At 49.8% G+C, this 18,426-nt stretch overlaps 4 protein-coding genes across 4 annotated transcripts; 2 read left to right on the top strand and 2 right to left on the bottom strand.

Annotated features, from left to right (window-relative positions):
* Positions 1-1,628: 1,628 nt before the first annotated feature.
* Positions 1,629-2,725, bottom strand: COCSUDRAFT_19104 (DCP1-domain-containing protein; the record flags this gene model as incomplete). The annotated part of the gene is made up of 5 exons (XM_005644479.1): positions 1,629-1,868; positions 2,049-2,131; positions 2,239-2,329; positions 2,444-2,503; positions 2,630-2,725. 5 exons carry the CDS (start codon positions 2,723-2,725, stop codon positions 1,629-1,631), a joined length of 570 nt encoding a protein of 189 aa, XP_005644536.1.
* Positions 2,726-4,440: 1,715 nt separating this feature from the next.
* Positions 4,441-5,460, top strand: COCSUDRAFT_58225 (hypothetical protein; the record flags this gene model as incomplete). Its single annotated transcript, XM_005644478.1, has 3 exons — positions 4,441-4,527; positions 4,695-4,895; positions 5,416-5,460. 3 exons carry the CDS (start codon positions 4,441-4,443, stop codon positions 5,458-5,460), a joined length of 333 nt encoding a protein of 110 aa, XP_005644535.1.
* Positions 5,461-5,823: 363 nt separating this feature from the next.
* On the bottom strand, positions 5,824-10,280 carry COCSUDRAFT_44377 (hypothetical protein; the record flags this gene model as incomplete). The annotated part of the gene is made up of 6 exons (XM_005644477.1): positions 5,824-6,080; positions 7,349-7,427; positions 8,151-8,258; positions 9,177-9,338; positions 9,645-9,764; positions 10,113-10,280. The coding sequence occupies 6 exons, from the start codon at positions 10,278-10,280 to the stop codon at positions 5,824-5,826; spliced, it is 894 nt and encodes a 297-aa protein (XP_005644534.1).
* Positions 10,281-14,263: 3,983 nt separating this feature from the next.
* Positions 14,264-16,710, top strand: COCSUDRAFT_67659 (hypothetical protein). The gene is made up of 7 exons (XM_005644476.1): positions 14,264-14,557; positions 14,637-14,695; positions 14,809-14,923; positions 15,043-15,181; positions 15,438-15,560; positions 15,790-15,942; positions 16,286-16,710. Exons 1-7 carry the CDS (start codon positions 14,433-14,435, stop codon positions 16,457-16,459), a joined length of 888 nt encoding a protein of 295 aa, XP_005644533.1. The 5' UTR covers positions 14,264-14,432; the 3' UTR covers positions 16,460-16,710.
* Positions 16,711-18,426: the final 1,716 nt, after the last annotated feature.

Raw genomic sequence — 18,426 nt, 5'->3', positions numbered from 1 at the left:
GCGTTTTTAGGTATTGTACTCCCTGACAAAATGCGAAGGGGTAGCCGCCACGGGGTACAAAATACTTACAAGGGGAAGAAGCGCGATAGGGAGGTGTCCTCCATCAGCCCCTTCTGAGGCTCCGGCAGCGCTGATGTGGCGGAGAGCGGGTCCGACAGAGCGCGCTGCACCGACGACGCCGAGTTGTCCGGGTTGGTGCTGCCACGCGTCTCCGACAGCGTTGCCTCCTCCGGGCCAATGACACTGCTGCCGCCGTTTGTCCGCGCCTGCGCAGATATCCAGAAGCGCTCATAAGAAGGCCTCCAGACAGGTTCTGGCATGTGCACGCAGCACGATTTTTGGCCAAGGACACCAATATAAAGGCAACATTGCTGCCCGATTAAGCTGTGAGAGGCGCATTACTTGTCGCATCTAACTGCCCAAAGCACATGAGTTTCCTGATCAAAACTGTCAACTGCAGAAATCGCTACTCCTGGGCTGAAGCTTCTGCTGCACATCCTACTATGTCCACAAGGTTGTGATTGTAGCTGAAGAAACCTCAAGGCACTCACCGCGGAGGCAGTGGGCGAGGGCGCGGCGCGGGCGGCAAAGAACTTTGGGGTAAGCAGCGTGGGGCGCTGCAGGTCCGAGGTGGAGGCGGAGTGGTGGGGTCCCCCCGGCGGTGGCGGCGGCGGCGTGGAGGCGGTCGCAGCGCTGCTGGGAGTGGGCAGCGCGCCCCCGGAGGAGCCCGATGACACCTTCATGTTGGCCAGCAGCTTGGCCAGGTTGGACTGCTCCGGGGTCATCACGCTGCCGTCCCGCAGCCCATTCACTCCTGCGCGCATGAAGTTGATAAGCCCTTCTTTATTCAATGATTAAACATAGTCATTGCAGGCATTGTGTTGGGGTTTCCTTAGAGCTCCAAGCACCTACGGGCATGCAACGGTCCAGAAGGAGCCTTATATTGCCCCTTACAGACGGTGAATCTCCGCGTATGAAGGCAGCTGCCATTCCAGGATCTAAAGACGCCGGAGTAACGCTGTCAAAACGTGGGGTGTTTTCCTAAGGGACCACTTTGCAATATTCGTGGCTTCTGACGGTTCAGGTTGGGGCTATGATTGAGCATACGCTGATCTCTACCATTATGAGCGTGGGTGCATCGGCTGGACCTCATTTCATCTGACAGAGTTCCAAACTGGCAGATCACCCTGCAGGTAGTAATTAGTTCTCCTCTCACATGCACACACCCAGGCCCCTGAGAGTACCGCCAGCAGTCATCAGAAACTTGCGCCCGTCTGCTGCGCACCTCTGAGGAAGTTGCCGGGGGACTTGGGCGGCGTGGCGGTCATGGCGGGGGGTCCGGGGGTCATCATTATGATCGCAGAGGAGGGCGTGGCAACAGCGGCGCGGCCGGCAAAAGGGTCGAAGTCGGACGGCGGTGACGGGGCGCGCTGACCCCAGAAGGAGTCATCCCCGGCTGCAGCTGGGTGCGAGGCTGCGGGCTGCTCCGGCACCTGCTGCATGTCAGCACAATCAATGGCCACATGGCGTGAGATGCATGAGAATATTCCAATGAAAATGCTTTGATTGCACAGTCGTCATTTGCAATATCTGCCTGTCAAGAGGATGAACTGAAGCAAGGAGGACCACTAAAGAGCAAGGCTCCTGTCACTGCGCTCAAATGCATGCAGGGAGCCGGCTAGTAGTCTGCGCGGATCATGCTGCTGGTGCAAATAAGAATGGCATTTTGCTCGAGGCAGGGGTGGCACAACCATGGGGCGCACCTGCTGAGGAGCGCTGGGGCTGCCTGGGTAGGAAGCCAGGACCTGGACCAGCACAGCCTCCACCTTGTCAGCCTCCTCCTCCTCATAGAACCAGATCCCCACCACCTGCAGCAATGTGTACCTTTCATGCTGTCCACAGTGGAAACAGCAGGGATAGTTTTGGTTTCCATGAATAGGCAAATGCAGTTATGCAGTAAAGCGGCATGTAACATCCCAACGAAACAGTAGACTAGCGCAGTGATCAGGCAGTGGCTGGAAGTCATTTTCAGTGCAAGGGTGGCCTACCTCGTCCTTGCGGTTGCGGTACAAGAGGTATGGTCTGGACTTCTCGAACTGGAAGTTCCCCAGCACATCCTCAACGTAGTTTTCTGCAGCATGAAATCAAGAGTGGCAGATCCAAGGGTGGCAGGCAAGCTGTGACATGCAGCACAGTGGGTGGCTTTGCTATTATTGAGAATTCTGCATTTAAACTTACGTTGGCTCTTCTTGTTCAGGATGATGATCTGATACAACGGTGCAACGTTGCGCTTTATGAGAAAAAGTGATCCCTCCACGTCCTTGCGAACCTGCAGTTACACAAGATTGATTTTAGAAACATTTCAACCTGGACAGCACTGAAAATAAACGAAAAGCATATATTGTGAAGAATCTGGGTGGATTCAAAGCGAATTGAGGCGCACCCAGCGACTGTCGTCCTGATCAAAGTCATACAAAGCAACATGATTGGCCGAAGCTAGCACCTGCAGTAGCACATTCTAATCGCAAAAGAAGAAGTTTTCGCTGCATGCTGTACTAACTGCAAAACAAAATCCTACAAGACATGGCTGTGACAACAAGTTAGATCAGCCCTGTTACTTCCTATGCACCTGCTCAGTCGCCGAGTCGATACGCTTCAGCACAGCAAGATTCAGCCTCTGAGCTTCTCTAGGATCAAGAAGATGCGCAGGACCAAGGGCCTGCATATCTGCAATACTTTATAGACAAGTTCTCCTGCAGGACGGACACTGACACTCTCTCAACAGAAGGACCTCAAGAAGTTGTGCAGCGGTTGTAGGTGTTCTCTATTTAAAGGATTTCATGAACAATCAGGATTCGAGATCATGTGTTCTGAGACTCTTGATGCAAATGCTGAGTCAGTTGAGCTCAAGCTGCGCTTCCAAGCTGTAGAACATTATACTCCCCTTGGCGCTTCTGAGTTGCCTAGACTGGCTGATGCACCACACAAAGTTCCAAAAGTCAGCTGGATTCACCTCATTGAAGATCTCAAGGTATAATGAGTTGGGCCAGGCAAGAAATACCAGAAAGAAAGAAAAAGAAGAGGAAACAAAAAAAATCAGGGCTCGGGAGCTGATCTGGACAAGATGGGGCTGGGCCGCTCTTGAGGAAAATTTTCTCATTACAATGCAGCAATCTGACTGAAGAGCACTTTGACTTTATTAAGGACATGAAGGACAAGATTGGACGTGTCCTGAGGATCAGGCTTACATTAATGGGGTCCCCATTCGAGGGGCTGCGCATGCGCCTCACAACATCTGGTTCACCTCCGAGGTGAGTCACCGTGAGCCCACATATGAATTTGACTGGCCAACTTGGAATCAGCAGTGGAGCGCTGAGTGGAAATGAACACTGCATGTACACCGTAGTGTCGCATGCGCGACTAGCTAAGACTGCTGCAACCGGTTTCCTATATGCTTGAATTGAAAAAGTGGCAGTGCCATCATGGCCCATGATGGAAACTGTTCCGGGAACTGTCCCTTCAGGGTTCTTGCTCATACTCTGCACCCATCGTCTAAGATCTGGCACCCACCAAGCCATGCGTACTTTCTACGCTGGACTTTGCCAACCCGTATAACCTATAGTTCCCCTGTAACTTGCTTGCAAGCAGTGTCTTTTTCAGCACTTCATTCCGTAAAGACTATTTCTGACAATGTTTCAGCGCTCCCGGCAAATCTGACCATGTGGGCGCTTGATGCTCTGGCACAATACTTTTTTGCAGGTGCACAAATTTTTGTTAAGGATCCAACGCTGCTGGCAGATGAGCAGCAATCCTAGCCACAGCCACAGCCACTAACATTGTAGGTTGCAATAATTGGTGGTTCATTCCACAGCCTTCATTGACAACCATTGGTTATGGAGACATCCAGGTTATGCCAGCAGGACACAAGCTTGCTAGTATGATTGCATTGGCACGCGGTATCATTGAGCACAGATTTAAATATAACAACAAATTCGAACGACTATGCTAAGGAAGCGGCAGCATGGGAGACCCAGGACTACAGCGCACATGGCTCAAGACATGGAAGGGTGGACTCTGGGCATTTCATTCATCCAGATGGAGCTGCCATGCCTGTAATTGTGACCCTGTCCAATGCTATGCAAAGGACGATTGTCACAGGACGAACTTGCCCAAGCAGATAAGGCAGATGAGGATACCTGTCAACTACCAGACTCTGAGAGGCGATTCCTAAATAGGAATCTTGAAGGTGCCAGTTCGTTTCTTGCCCGAGGCATCAAGGTCAGTGCCTCGAGCTGGCAAAGTAAGGTTCTTTAAAAGCGCTTAAATCTCTATTGGACCCATTGTTCCAGTGTTGTTGTGATTCCCATCAAGCAAGCATTCTTGAAGTCCCGACTTCCAGTGGGAGTCAGCCTGACTGTGTCGATTCGGCGAAAGCTCACAATGACAGGAGTACTGACGAGACAGGAGAGGATATCGCTGTGCGTTGGATTCTTTGGCTTCACAACTACGGTTATGTACTTCATAAAGGTGCGTTTTGTGTTCTCCCTAACCCGGGTTCAACAAGTTCAGGTTGAGGTCCCGTTCGGTTGCACTATGCTAGGATGGATAGTGCCCTTGACACCTCGACCTTAGGCATGACAAGATCACCCCCAAACGGTGTTCAGGGCCTTCTGACGCTTATGTGCCGACTGCAGACCAATCAGAATTACTGGTCTCGTCTCTCGGATGTCGAACAGCGTCTGGCAGAGCTGGAGCGGCGTGCTGGCCTGGCCCCTCTGGTTGAAGATGACGGTGGCGACTCAGATGATGAAATGGACGACTCAGACGAATCAGATGCAGAACCAGAGGAGAATATGGCAGCTGCAGACGACTCAGACGATGCGGACGATCCAGGGGTGCCACCATGCCATGATGCACGATGCTGGCAGAGCCATACTTTGAAGTGAGGTGCACCCCTGACGACCTGATGGGGTGCCCCTGGGCAGGAGCACTGGACCTGCATTATTGTCAGGTATGTCTCCTGTACACTGCAACAAGTGCCAGCTTCATAATACAGAGTTTGATTAGACTTTGAGTGTCTCGGGCATCTTCTGTAGCTGTGCACACTGTGGCAGTTGGTGGAACATGCTGAACAACTTGTTGGCAATTTGAAGCAAATTTGTCAAGTCCAGATCTGAGTTTGAACAAGAAGAGCTGCAATTAAGCACTGTCAAGCCTGGCAGTGTTGCCTTTGTGTTGAGAGCCACAAGCCAGCTATCACGCTGATCAATGCAATATCCACACTGGTGCTGTCGTTCTTCAAGCTCACTATTGGGCCCGTAACCTTAGTCCCTGGGCACTGGTGGCACCTGGAACATCGCCAAGCTTGCAGACAGGGAAAAACTTCTAATTTTGCTGTGGATTGTTTCTTGGCAGGTCATGAACAGAAGCAAGCTGGAGCAAACGGAACCACACCTCTAACATGGGCTGCTTTCTACAAGGCGCTCCTGCAGATGTTTTGGTGACACGCACATTATGGCTTTTCTACAGAAAATGCGGTAGCTGACACTGTCAGTTGTGCTATTGCCACAAGAAATCGTTCAAGGGTTCTTCGTGCGCCTGATCACTGATCAAGGCCGTGGCAAGGTCATGGCTTTCAGAAAGCAAAATTAAAGCATCAATCAAATTTTCCCTGAAATGTCACATGTGTACAGCGCCCCAGCAGACAACACCCCTTTATTCCAATGCGTCACATGCACAACCAGAGATTCGTTGTTGCATGCACGCCAGTCAAACCGCGCCCGAGGCACCCATAGTCATGCCCAAGCTCTCATCAGCCAGGATTCATCTGCCGACATACTTGTTGTAATAAAAGAACCCAGCCTTGGTCGGGTTGGGCTGCAGGAGTACAAAGCGCTCAATGGTGCAGATGTCGATGACATCGTACCAGGGGATGGTGGCGCCGCTCACAGCAGTGGTGGTGGCCCACTGTAGGCGCTGCATGGGCAGCTGCGCGCCCTCAGCCGTGCGCAGCCAGCGCACAAACGCGCAACGGTGCTCTGCGCCCGCCTGGTCCTCCCAGGGCGGCCCACACGCGCTTCCTGGCGAAAGCAGGATCTGGCATCAACGAGACTGCCCTGGTGGTGAAGGCAAAGAAGTCAAAGCAGCACAAGAAGTGAACGGCACCATCATGGTCAATTTGAAGCAACAGAGTGTGAGTTATCATGTGAGCCTGATCACCGGACCCCTTGTGTGCGCAGCACAAGTCCATCTTTCCTTTTAAGTCGGATACAACATAAGAGTGTCAGAAGATGGGATTATGTGGTCAAGTGATGCAGTGGTGATATCAGCTAGGATCTATGTGGAGTATCAGATGACAGCAGAATGATATCAAATGACAGTGAAACCATGTACACAAGGCATTGCGTGTAATGATGTGATTTGGATATCACTTGTTGTCAAGTGCCTATCTATTGACACAAAACATCCATAAGGTAATAATGGCATGCATGCACATGCTTTTGACATCGTCTGTCATGCATTTGACATCAAATGATGATCATAATCAAATGATGATTAATTGCGCTCTTCTCAACAACCCTTGTTTGATGTCCTTTTTACATCGATTTGACATGGGCTAGCAACGTCAATTGATGTCGGCCAAAGGGGAAGATCGATGTCTGCTTGATATGCATGGAAATTCGACATCATTCTGACGTCAAAATAGGTTCAGTGACGATTGTGTATATATATCAGAGGGATATCAGAATTTTTGAGAGGTTTTCCCTCTAATACAATTTGTTTTTTGCGTTCAAGACCAGCAAGCACATTGAAAGGTCCATAACTTGGAACTAGCGTAAAGCCATGTTGATGGCTGCTTATTTGTTTGGAACCGTCCTTCTCAAACCGCAGGCAAGGAAGAGCTTCAAGAAAAATAATTCATGGGTTTGCATCGAGGAGCTATGATTCAAAAGTAATTATTATTAAAAACTTTAGAACTCATTATTATCCTCATAATGATGTTGCTGTCATAACTGAATGGCATTCAGTTGAAACTTCAAGTTGCGTGATTGCGCATGCATGCAAAAGAGATTGTTCCATATAAAGTGAAACTTTTTGAATTATTTCAAGCCAGGCAAACTATCAGTGTGATTTATGCACGGTTTTTATCTCAGGAAGAAGTCTCACCGGTGCAATGGACTCTTTCCATGCAGTTTTGGATTTTATGAACAACCTTTTCAACTAAATGTCGCCAGCAAAAATAGAGAACCGCGCGATGTCTGATCCAGGTGTTTCACGAAGCAGATCTGTGCCGGACCCCAACTTCTGCACGATGTCTTTGAGCTTCAAGCTGGGGACATGTCGACACCTATGGACTCGGATGGTACATGGAAAGCGTAGATCTCCACCAGTTCCGGATTGGCATCATAAACACCTTGCGCAGAGACCTGCAAACCAGTAAAACCATTGCTTAAGCCTTAGTACAGTTCTATTGCTATTAGCGCTACTTGGTTAGTAACAAGTCAAATCCATCGGAGATCTGGCGGATGTTGGCAAGCACACTGCTAGAACTTCCTTTGAAAAATCTCTCAGCCTGAGAGACTACCTCATGATAAGTCATTGCCAGCTTATCATAATGATCTTGAAGCTAAAGCCGTCATACAACCTTAACTAATGCCGCATAGGTGAATAGTGCGAATGAGTATGTTGTGATCGTTGCATTTGATGCCTGCCAAGGTGAAAGGAACATCGTACCAGTCGAATCGCGAATGCTTTGCGTCGTGTATCGTCAACAGCACTTCCCACAACGCGTCTTACAGGGCCATACCCGTCTTTTCCATCACTTCTTTTCCAAACTTTGGTGTAAGGCTCGAATTTGGGGAACGCAAGTCCCTTGGGAAGTTCGGTGACGTCCTACGATTGCTTGTACGTAGGCCATTTCCTTGTGTCCCGCATGAATACCACATGGTCTTTCGCTTTGCCTGTAAACGAATGAAGTCGGCGTCGGGCCCTTTATTGTGTGACAACCAACCAACGAGGGGGCCACAGAGAATGCCTTCCAAAGCGATGTTGAACGTACCTGTTTCTGTTGCGGAGCCCACAGCGACCTGCCCTTACCTATATTTTTACTGCTCTGTTTCTGCTAGAATAGCAGAGAATTCCCTTGCCACCTCCACTATTCCCGGCACGAACTCCTTAGACGCCTCTTTTCCCAAGCTTTGCACCTCCACGAAGGCAACGACATCGGCCTGCCAGGGGCCCCATATCTCGCTAAGCACCTGCAATACACATGTACAGACAGGAAATAAAGCTTGTCACTGAGAGGAAACAAGTCGTCGTTCCCCTTCTGCTCGGTGATGTCACACGTCTGTGTTTTGGCAGCCTGAGAAATCCCTGGAATTCTCCTGCGACTGGGAAAACACACTCTTCGCTCTCGATTCTGGGAAATCCCGAGCGCTATCGTGCCTGGGAAATCCCGAGTTCACACCTGATGCTAGGATATCCCGGGAATACCGATGCTGAGGTTTACCAGGATCACTTTGATCAGGAATCCCCAGTCGTGGGGAACACCCCAGCTTTTCCCAGAGACGATCGTGCCTTGAGTTACGTCTGTTCCTGAGGAGACACGGGTCACTGTGCACAGTGCATACTGGGGTCTGTAGTAATCTCTTACACTCTCCTTACTCTCCTTATACAAGTAGCACAGCATAATCATGACAATGCAAAAGGTTCATTGACAGGGCAGCAAGTTCCCGGCACCTGCCGGCATGTGCCGCACACGTGTACACTGGCAAGGACTGGCAGCCCAATAGCCATGCTAAGAAAGCCACACAAGATGCAAGCTGCATATCTGGGACAAAATTGTACACTGTACGGTCTCCTCAAACACTCTGGTGCTTGGCCTCCTGCTGCCCGGGCGCTATCATGCTTCCGATGTGTCTGCAATAGACAATCCAGTTTTAGAATGCAAATGTTATCACGCCTCGGCCATACATAAAAGCAACTGCATCTGCAGTGGGGTCACTAAGGCATGCAGGCTTGCAAGAGAGCCCAGCAGTAAGTTCAGACAGCAGTTGGGCATCTGCCCTTCTGCGCCTGTGCGCAGCGTCCTTCACTGACCAGCCTGGTTCTTGAGGACAAGATGCTGAAGGACAACTTGCACAGACACAACATGGCAATGATCATGTGCAGATCACGTGGCGTGCCTGGGCGGTAGGCCTGGGGGTGATGCGGGGGTGCTGAGGTGTTGGTGGAAGGTAGAGGAACGTTGCAGCCTTTCTGGATGGCGATGAGCGAATGGCCATCGCTCTGTGTGTGATCAGCAGCAGCTGCTCGCGCACCAGGTTCAGCGGCGTTCCCTGGTGGAGCCCTGCGCATTATTCACCTCAGGGTATTTAATATCACCCATTGTATTCAAAGGACCACCCCGGTGTGCTGAAGAAATGCACGCCGAAGGGGCGCAGCTTGTCCCCCATGACCTGCCAGATCAGCTCAGAGAGCCAGGAAAAGAAACATCGTAAGCTCTGTACGTATTGTACATGTGGCAAAAGCAGCACTCTGCGGCCTTGCACACACCTCAAATCAGTTTAGAAATTGCCCTGTAACACTGTAATGTACAGCTGACATGAAAGCTATGGGCAATGAACAGGAACAAAGGTTCCCACCTGCATGAGGAGGGAGGTCTCCAGCTCCTCCAACTGGGCCCTCTCAGCCTCCAGCTGGCGCGAGTAATCCTCCAGTGCCTGCTCCTTCGTCCTCACCTCCGCCCTCAGGTGCTTGATCTCCTGCTCATGCCACAACATCTTGTGCATTTAGCACACAATGTTACTAAGTGGTGATCCTTTAAAAATAAAACGTCAATCTTCATGGGCCTCATCAGTCGGTGACTGCATGCTGTGCTGAACAGATCATCCCTCTAGCCCCTTTTGCTCAGGCGATCTTGACATGCATTGTACATATGCTCATCACAGGCGTGTGTTGAGGACCCCAGTGCTTCTGAGCATAGTCTCTGGACACCCGCAGAATATTCTTAAACGGGCCCAGTGTTGCACATTTTTCATCATTTTCTGAAAAGATCAAGCAGACCTTTTCTTTGGGTCACATATGAGAAAGGATATGCAGAGTGACAGCACCTGCTGGTACTGGTAAAAGCTGCCCTCCTTGCTGCGCTCCTCCTTCAGGCTCTGCTCGGCCGCGGCGCACTTGGCCTCCGCCTTCCTCACAGCTGCCTCCCTCGCCGCCACCTCTTCCTGGTGACATACGTCACAAGCCGAGAAGACCGTTGCAAGGACCGCGCCCATGAACGCTTTTTTGACACGCTTTGTCCCTGAAAATTTCTCGACTTTTCAGGGACAGAAGTTCTTCTCCACAAAAAACCCGGCAGAGGCAGCGATTATTGACCCTTGCAGACATGTACATGGTGCACAGCGTATCCTTGAGGAGCACCTGTTTCTAGGTGCAAGCGAGCGCACAGAAAATATCAGCCATACATTTTATACGTCACTTACAGGTCGCAGACCTATCATACATAAATTGCCTCGAAACAAGCGCAAGATGATCAGGACTTGGCTCTTTGCCAGGGTTCTGGAAAAAACAATCTCATAAGTGAGCGGTAAAATTTTGAAGGAAAGGAGGTAAAGATCAACCGGAACTGGTCGGCGAGAATCAAAGAGACCCAACTCAATACCTTGTAAGTTTGTAGCAACCCAACAATTTCTCAGATGCTGTACAGAGTAGTGAGTTCTCGAAACAGCAGGTATACATTCAGGATGTTTTTGGAAGGTCAGATGCCAGGCATCAATTTGGGCATATGGCAACCGCATTCATGAACATGGCCTCACATTGCCTTGCTTACCAATATTAGAAGTTACTGTTATCTGGAAGCAACCGCACGTGTACGAGGTTGACAGCAACAGGGTGCCTATCCTAGGCTGCTAAGATCTTAACACGACCTTCGCACGATGTAAGGTTATTCGGTAGCTGTGTGCGTATGGAACCTGAATTTAAACCTCGTATCTCGGTAGCTTTTGTTGATTCGTTTCCTGAGCCTCAAACTCTGCCAGAGACCATTTCCCACGCTGGAATGCTCGTTTGGGATAAACTCCACTGGATCCTCCCTGCAGGGGGCCTGGCCTTGATATGGAGAGCATACAGGCGGCGTCCAGGAGGTTTGGCTGTCAAGATCAAAATGCCAGGCTTCGAGGTATAGCCTTGACAGTCAATTCTATTGACAGTAAATATTTTGCGTACAAGGTCTGTAAACAACCGTTGCTTTCCAACCAGCTAAAACCAGGCGTTGGTGAGAATAATGTTTCAAATAGGGAAACAAGATTGCATCTGCATATTGCAGGACTTTATTTGGAGTTATCCCATACCAGCCCCACCAAACACCAGCCTCGATCGTGATGAAAAAGAAGCTGACAATGCGGTGAGGAACCTGCAGTGTATCGACTGTGAACTTTAGATATTATTATGAGTTGTGAATTCACCTTGGCAACTGTGGTTTCTGCACTGCTATGCCCACTGTCCAATTCCAACTACCACCCCTGCCGGGCAGTGCAGTGCAGTGCAGGCTCTACATTTGGCCCTTCAGCCTGAGATGTCTGGGATAGCAGACAATAACGGTGTCCTCTTTACACTGTGCTAGGTTGGAGACCCGAGGCTGTTGCAGCTGCTGCACAAGGACAGGCAGTTGGATGCTGAGCTGGCAGAGGCGCCTGCACGGCTGGCACGCTACTCCGAGGTGTTCAGCAGGGATTTTGCCCACATCCTGGTCCGCCGCCCATTCCCTCCCCTCACACAAACCCCGCCCTGGAGCGATGCAGTCGCAGCTGATCAGACCGGCAACATCAGCCGGAGTAGGGGAAGTTCCGCCAACAGCAAGACGGACAGAGTGAGTGGGAGTTTGATCCAGAGCATCTTCTGCTGCATTCCTACAGCTGCAGCCCTGCGACGGCAGCGGCTTTGCGCGCGAGGGCATTGCTGACCTGGAGGCTGCATACAGGTGCAAGCGCACTCATGCCAATGTTCAATTGCCTCAATGCCTTCCACTTATATTTTCTTCGGGAAAGAGGCAGAAAAAGAGCTTCTGTGCGTGCATGCAAGCAACACTGAATCAAAAAGAACAGAAACGGATCTTGAGTGGCACGAGTGCATATCTACTGGAAAGTCGCGGCCACAAGATAACAATATGCACTCATCTGGCAGAACAGTGGCACTGGGAAGTGGGAAATTCAGCCAGATGACTTGTGGGTGCATGGCTGCAGGGCTGGGGACTTGCTGGCCATGCTTGCCGTCGGCATGCAGCACAATACAGCGCTGCCACCCATCAGCAACGAGGTGATGCATCACTAATTGCTATTGCCATTCAAATTACTGATCCTTGGCTGCAAGTGCGATCCTGCTCTGCTCAAATTAAGCACCGGCAGGCCCAGCGGACAATACTTCAGGCAAAATTTGCAGTATCCCCATGAATTGACCAATGCAGGGACCTCACCTTGCGCCTGCAACCATGATTTCACAAAAGGGAGGCATGCTATCGCTATCATATTCTGCAGCTGCCTATTCACTCGAAGTGCGTGAGGAGCATATTTATGTCTCTAAACGCGAACAATGAATGTTCTGTGACTGCCATCTGACGGCAATATATGCATGCCGTGCTTTCCAGGTGGTTACAGCATGCGAGCGCACCATAGCTGCCAAGGAGGTGCGGCTGCGGCAGATTGAGTCGCTGCCAGCCTGGCGCTGGGGGGTGGCTGTCACTGTGCAGGCTGCACTGCGGCAGAGCATCACACGGTACCTGGTACGTGCGCTCTACATGTATACCGTGCATGTGACATTATATGATTAAAAACCCTTATATAACCCTAAACCCTTGAAGATGCATTGAGAGTATTGTAACGAGAGGAATCAAAGGAAGTGCGTGTATTCGTGTGCTGCACCGTGTGACACGCAGCGGCTGCATTCAATGTGTGCATCGGTCCTGCTGTTAAAATTTGTAAGATCATACGATTAGTGATGTATGGGCGGCCATTGTCCCATTCCATGGTGACAATATTGAGCTCTGGGTGACAGCAATAAACATCAAAACCGCACTCGTGAGCCTACCGTGTATTTCTCTGTTTACTTCAAATTGTTCTCATCTGCTGCTCAGCTAGCCTTGCTCTATGCACAATTGTCCTGCAAGATCCAGTCAAGGGATCATAAGGCAAGACAGAGTTGTTGTTCGCACAGTGAGGCACATCATATGATTGTACAATCACATGTGATGCTCTTATTTTATTAAGTTGTGGTACGGGACATGCACTGCAGGAGAGGCTGTTTGCGCTTGAGGAGGAGGCTCATGTGACGCAACTTTAGGGGTCCTGCTGCAGCAGGAGGCTTGCAATTTAAAATTTAAAAATGTTTAGGAACTTTGTCCGCATAACGAGGCAGGATCATGGTACCGGAGACTCTTACAGGCTGTCGGACATTGACGCTTGGACAAGCACATAGGTCCAGATGCACAGATGTGTTCCGTTCCCAAAGGATCTTATCAATGTTCAGGCCTTGCAATAAGGCTTTCAGGGCAATGGTAGTTGAGCAAATTCAGATGCTAGTTGAGCTTGCAAGGCTCAGGCTAGCCCTTGCCCTGGCAGCGCTTGAAGCTGGCAGCCAGTGGCAGCTTATAATAATTATGCAGCACACTCAGGCTGGCAGTCCGTGTCATGACTTCTGGCAGAGTCTGCCACATCGTGCACGTGCTCAGCTGTCACAGCGCACGGTGCACATGTGGTGTACAGACTCTGCCAGTGACTTCGGATGTGCACCTTCAAAGGTATTTACCTTCATAAGGGTATTTGCGAGTATTGCTTCATGTATCATATTGCCATGCATGAAAGCAGTGCACAGGTTGTGGCAACGACACTTGACCGTAACTTACTTCTACTTTGAAAACTTTTGATCTTGGACATCAAGTTTGACCTTGAAGCCCAGCCTGAGGCAAATATAAATCTTTAAGGCAAATTCGGGTCTGGGGTTGTAAGCATGCTCAGCACCCTGAGGGTAGTAGCACCTGTACTGTACCTTCAGACTCAACAAAAATCCAAAAATGCTTCTTGTTAATTTCGCTGGTGACATGTTCGAAGTGGAAAATTCAACGGCCAAAGGATTTGATGAGGGTTACAATTTTACCATCGACCCTCGAAATGAGGAAATCAGGGGGATACTGAACACTACCCTAGTCTTCAGCACCCCCTGAGGAAATTGGATAGGGCTAATGACGCGACCCTGCCTAGAAGCTAGAGACAACACACACAAATTTGCGCCTTTTGGAATGATAGCAATGCACTTCTGATGTACTTGAGCATCCTTAGGAGCTTTAGTAGTCTTAGATAGACTTGACACTTCACAACGTTCAAAGCCTTGCCCCTCACATCTGGGCTAAGTGTTAGACATAGCCTGGTGCCTAGGAAATGTTCGATCTGTTTAAGTCTCATGAACCAGAAACTCCGAAGATACCTGCATCGATCGTTGCAATTCTAGCTTTCGGCTTTGTTATTTCAGCTTACATCCTACGCATCAAGCCATTCAGCAGAAGGTGCGCTGACTGGTGGTTGGAGCCTCTTACCTACTGCTGGCCTGCAGAACCAATGTTGACTGAAAGCTGATGCCTGCAGTGCCAATGGCGCTTGGGATTTTTCTTCTCTTGTAGTCATAAAGACACGCTGGGGTGCAGGTATGCCCTCACCTGCAGAACGTTGTCTTTAGAAGTGCAGTCACTGTCCTCCTTTCGTAACATTATTGGTCCCGTACCATGCAGCATGGCCAAAAATTTCGATTGCTTTGCAGGATCTCCAATATGGCTATTCCTATACCGCCTGGCATTGCTGATTTGGTGCTTCGGACTGGGAGTATCCCACACGGTCTCTGTGGGCCCCTACATTTTTGCTTACTTCACCATGTGGTAAGTTTTTTAAGTGCTGCCGCACTTGCATGATCAGAAATACTTGTCACTTTCTCCGGGATGATTGCACCCTGGACCTGCGGTGAAGCAGCAGTCAACATTACTCTCTTTGACTGCAGGACATGGTGGCTTCTGACCAGTTACTTCTTGATAGCAACAATTGCGAGCTATCGGAGTTTGAGACAGCCGAAAACTGCCAAGCAGACTGTGGATCGGCTGGAGTTTGCAGTCATTGCGGTGCTGCATGTGGCAGTGGCGGTGAGACCCCTCTGCAGTGCAGTCAGCCATATTTGGCATTGAGTAGATCTACACAGTAGAGTACTCCAATTTACAGTCGGAAAAGTGCAGATGTGTGACCCTTTGGAATGTTGGGGAGCCAGCACGGGATCTGTTGCACTGCCTTATCACCTCCAAGGCACATGTTGAGCCTGCGGAACGTCAAGATGTGCTCGCGGCAAGTGGAGTCATAGGAAAGATTTGTATCATGCTTGCTTTGACTCCCTGGTGCATGCAGGGGGTTTTGATGGTTGACACGCTGACCTGGCTGGTCCTGGTGCCCATGCTGCGCAGCAACCCAGATGCTGCCAAGGTCCGCTGGGCCGAAAAGATGTTCTTCAACTTCTACTCCTACAACACGGTGAGCGCAGCACACCACTGCCACAAGCATGCAGTCTGATGCGCTGTACAGACGCAGCTCAGTGTCATCTTCTCATTCCTGTCTTTGCGTTGCTCTGTTTACCTCTTACAACGGCTGAGCGGGTTCCAAGAGGCTACCAAGTATGCAGCACAAAGTTACTAAATACTCCAAGACGCCACCAAGTAGGCAGCACAGTGTTACTGAACACTCTGGGGCTTGTTATTTGCAGCATGGAGCCAACATGGCGTTCATCCTGGGGGAGTTGTTCCTCAACTCCATCCCCTTTGTACCCTACCTCATGGGCTACCTCGGCATCTATGTGGCCACCTTTGGCCTCTGGTCGTTCACCTACTTCCGGCTGATGGGCCTCTGGCTATACCCGGTGCGCACCTCCAAACTCCTGTATCGCATCATTTGACAGCCCTCTGTGAGGAGCTTGTGCCGGTGTTTTACTTGTTCAGTCAAGATCCGCGCGCAGCTGCTTTACCTTCACCATCCAAGCAGGTGTTTACTGCATGCCATTGGCAGCATTCAACGTAGGCCGCTTGTGGCTGACAGCTTTCCTCTGTGAACCTGATCATCATATTCTCTGTCCTGCCGCAAAGGCATATATACCTTGCACTCCTTCTTAGTCACCAAGTATTCTCTGGCAAGATGTCTGAACTTGGTGTTGAAAACACCAACAACAGAGAATGATACTTGTTGCGTGGCTGGCACTGTTTTAGTTCCTGGACGCGAATCAGCCGTGGGCGGTTTTGGCGTACGGTGGAATCTTTGCGGGCTGCTTTGCATTTGTGGGACTGGTGTCGGGGCTGTTCTGGCTGCGGGATTGGCTTGCGCTCGGGACAAAGCGGACAATCAGAGCCACGCAGCATCTTGTTGAAGAGAAGACGAGCTGAGGGATGAGATGCAATGAGTTTTGAGCCATACTGTGCTGGAAGGCAGCATTGCTTCCTAAGGGTGCGCATGATAATGAAGATTTGAGGGCCTTGCATGTCCTGAACAGTTTTGTTCTGGCATGAAAGAGTGCCTTTGAATAAAAAGAAGAACTATAATTCTATGCAACACACACACCTCAGGGTCATGTTGTGGACGGTGTGCTTGACCAGGACGGCACTTGACAACTTCTGTAACCATAAACCACTTCTTCAAAGCAATTGCCATTGCAGTGCATGCATACAACGTCTGTGTTTTAGATTTCCAGGGATCTCCAGCATTTACCCCACCCTTAAGAAATTACAGGCGACCCAGCCTTGGGATTTCCCGAAAAACGGCCTGCCCCTGGGATATCCTGGGTCTGCCAACACAAGGAATTCCCAGGACTGTTCTTGTTCCTAAAAAATCCTGGGAGCGCCCGATGTCAAGAAACGCCAGGCAAGTCTTACGTCCAGGAGTAGCTGAGAAATTCTAGTGCTACAATTTTGTAGATTTACCCCACCCTCAAGAAATTACAGGCGACCCAGCCTTCGGTTTTCCCGGGAAACGGCCTGCCCTTGGGATATCCTGGGTTTGCCGGCACAAGGAATTCCCAAAATTGATCTTGTTCCTAGGATATCCTGGGAGCCCCTGACCGCAGGAATTGCCGGGATGTGCTGCCGCTGAGCAATTTTGAGCATGGTCAGACTGGGAATTCCTGGATGTAAGCATCAAGACAGGACTTCTCAAGCTTGAATGGCCCAAGATTTCCTGGTTCCCGTCGCCTGCTCGGGAAGTCGCAGTCGTAAGTCCACCCAAGAGGCTACAAAAAATCCGAATCAATTGAAATCTACTGGGGTTACGGCCCCGGCTCCGTCCTAAAGTCCTAAGGATGTGCCACAATAATATTTCTCTTGATGTTTCGAAGCCAAAGCGTGTTCGTGACTCGAGGGATGTGCGAGATGCCGCGTATTCCGGGACTGCGCAAAAAGTCCCGGCTGTAAACCTCCTCACGCGGCATCCAGATCCTGCCATGAGTGTCGAAGAACTATCCTTCATCGTACTTCGAAGCTAAAAGCTCTCGAAGAGCCATTTTTCGGCGAGAATGCTTATTTTTTGGGTCAGAAATCATTGTACATAAGCAAGCATAAACACGTAGTTGTCAAGACATTTAGGGTTAGACATACAGGGTGACATTTGTACCAAGCTCGCAGTGCACGATGTTGTTCCCGTGAGTTAAGGCGGTTGCCGGTTCGATTCCCCGTTCTGCCACTCTTTTTTCGTGCACTTTTTCATTCTTTTTTGTACAGTGGTGTGCTCGCAGCATGCAGTAGACAACTTCACATTTCCAGGAATTCCTGGAATTTTGTCGAGCCTAGGGATTCCCAGGAGAATACAGTCCTAGGATTTTGCAGAAATAGGAGAAAAGCCCGGGAATTTCCAGGGCTGGGTTGCCCCAGGAAGTCCCGGGGCCAAGAGGAACATTTGAGATTTTCTAGAGACGGTCGATTTCTCAGAAATTCGCGGGCTCCCAAAGCAGAGACGCAAGTCTGCCGCTCATCAGTGAGCTACAACTTCTAGTCTAATATGGATGTGGAAATTTGCATGCATTCAGCCTGCTTGCGACAGGGCTTCTATCACTGGTGTACATTTGGCCGAGGCCGCCCTCTACTGTGAATTTATAATTTGTTCTACAGTCTCTTGGAGATTCTCAACTTGAGGCTAAAAAAAGATATCTATTGCGTATGATTATTCTATATCTATATACTAGGGCTTAGGGTTTATGATATATCATATATAAGTCTTCAGAGTGCTGAAGTTTGTCTTCTCCGTACGTCATTGAAATCCTTAGCTTAGCATAAGCTTTAACTTGATTTTCAGAAGTCATGGGAGGCTAAAGTTCATCAGCAATTACGGTACACAATACCGATTTATGGGTTCCAATGGGATC

Source organism: Coccomyxa subellipsoidea (genome assembly GCF_000258705.1).
Source record: "Coccomyxa subellipsoidea C-169, whole genome shotgun sequence".
Lineage (NCBI taxonomy): Eukaryota > Viridiplantae > Chlorophyta > Trebouxiophyceae > Coccomyxaceae > Coccomyxa > Coccomyxa subellipsoidea.
Note: the sequence above shows the minus strand (reverse complement) of the source record. Positions and strands in the feature narration are given on the sequence as shown.

What these genes read in the sequence shown, in the direction of transcription:
- COCSUDRAFT_67659 (XM_005644476.1), top strand. Translation starts at nt 14,433, where the DNA reads ATGTTCGATCTGTTTAAGTCTCATGAACCAGAAACTCCGAAGATACCT. An exon ending in ATCAAGCCATTCAGCAGAAG is followed by an intron (nt 14,558 to 14,636) that starts GTGCGCTGACTG and finishes TGATGCCTGCAG; the next exon opens with TGCCAATGGCGCTTGGGATT. An exon ending in TGGGCCTCTGGCTATACCCG is followed by an intron (nt 15,943 to 16,285) that starts GTGCGCACCTCC and finishes GCACTGTTTTAG; the next exon opens with TTCCTGGACGCGAATCAGCC.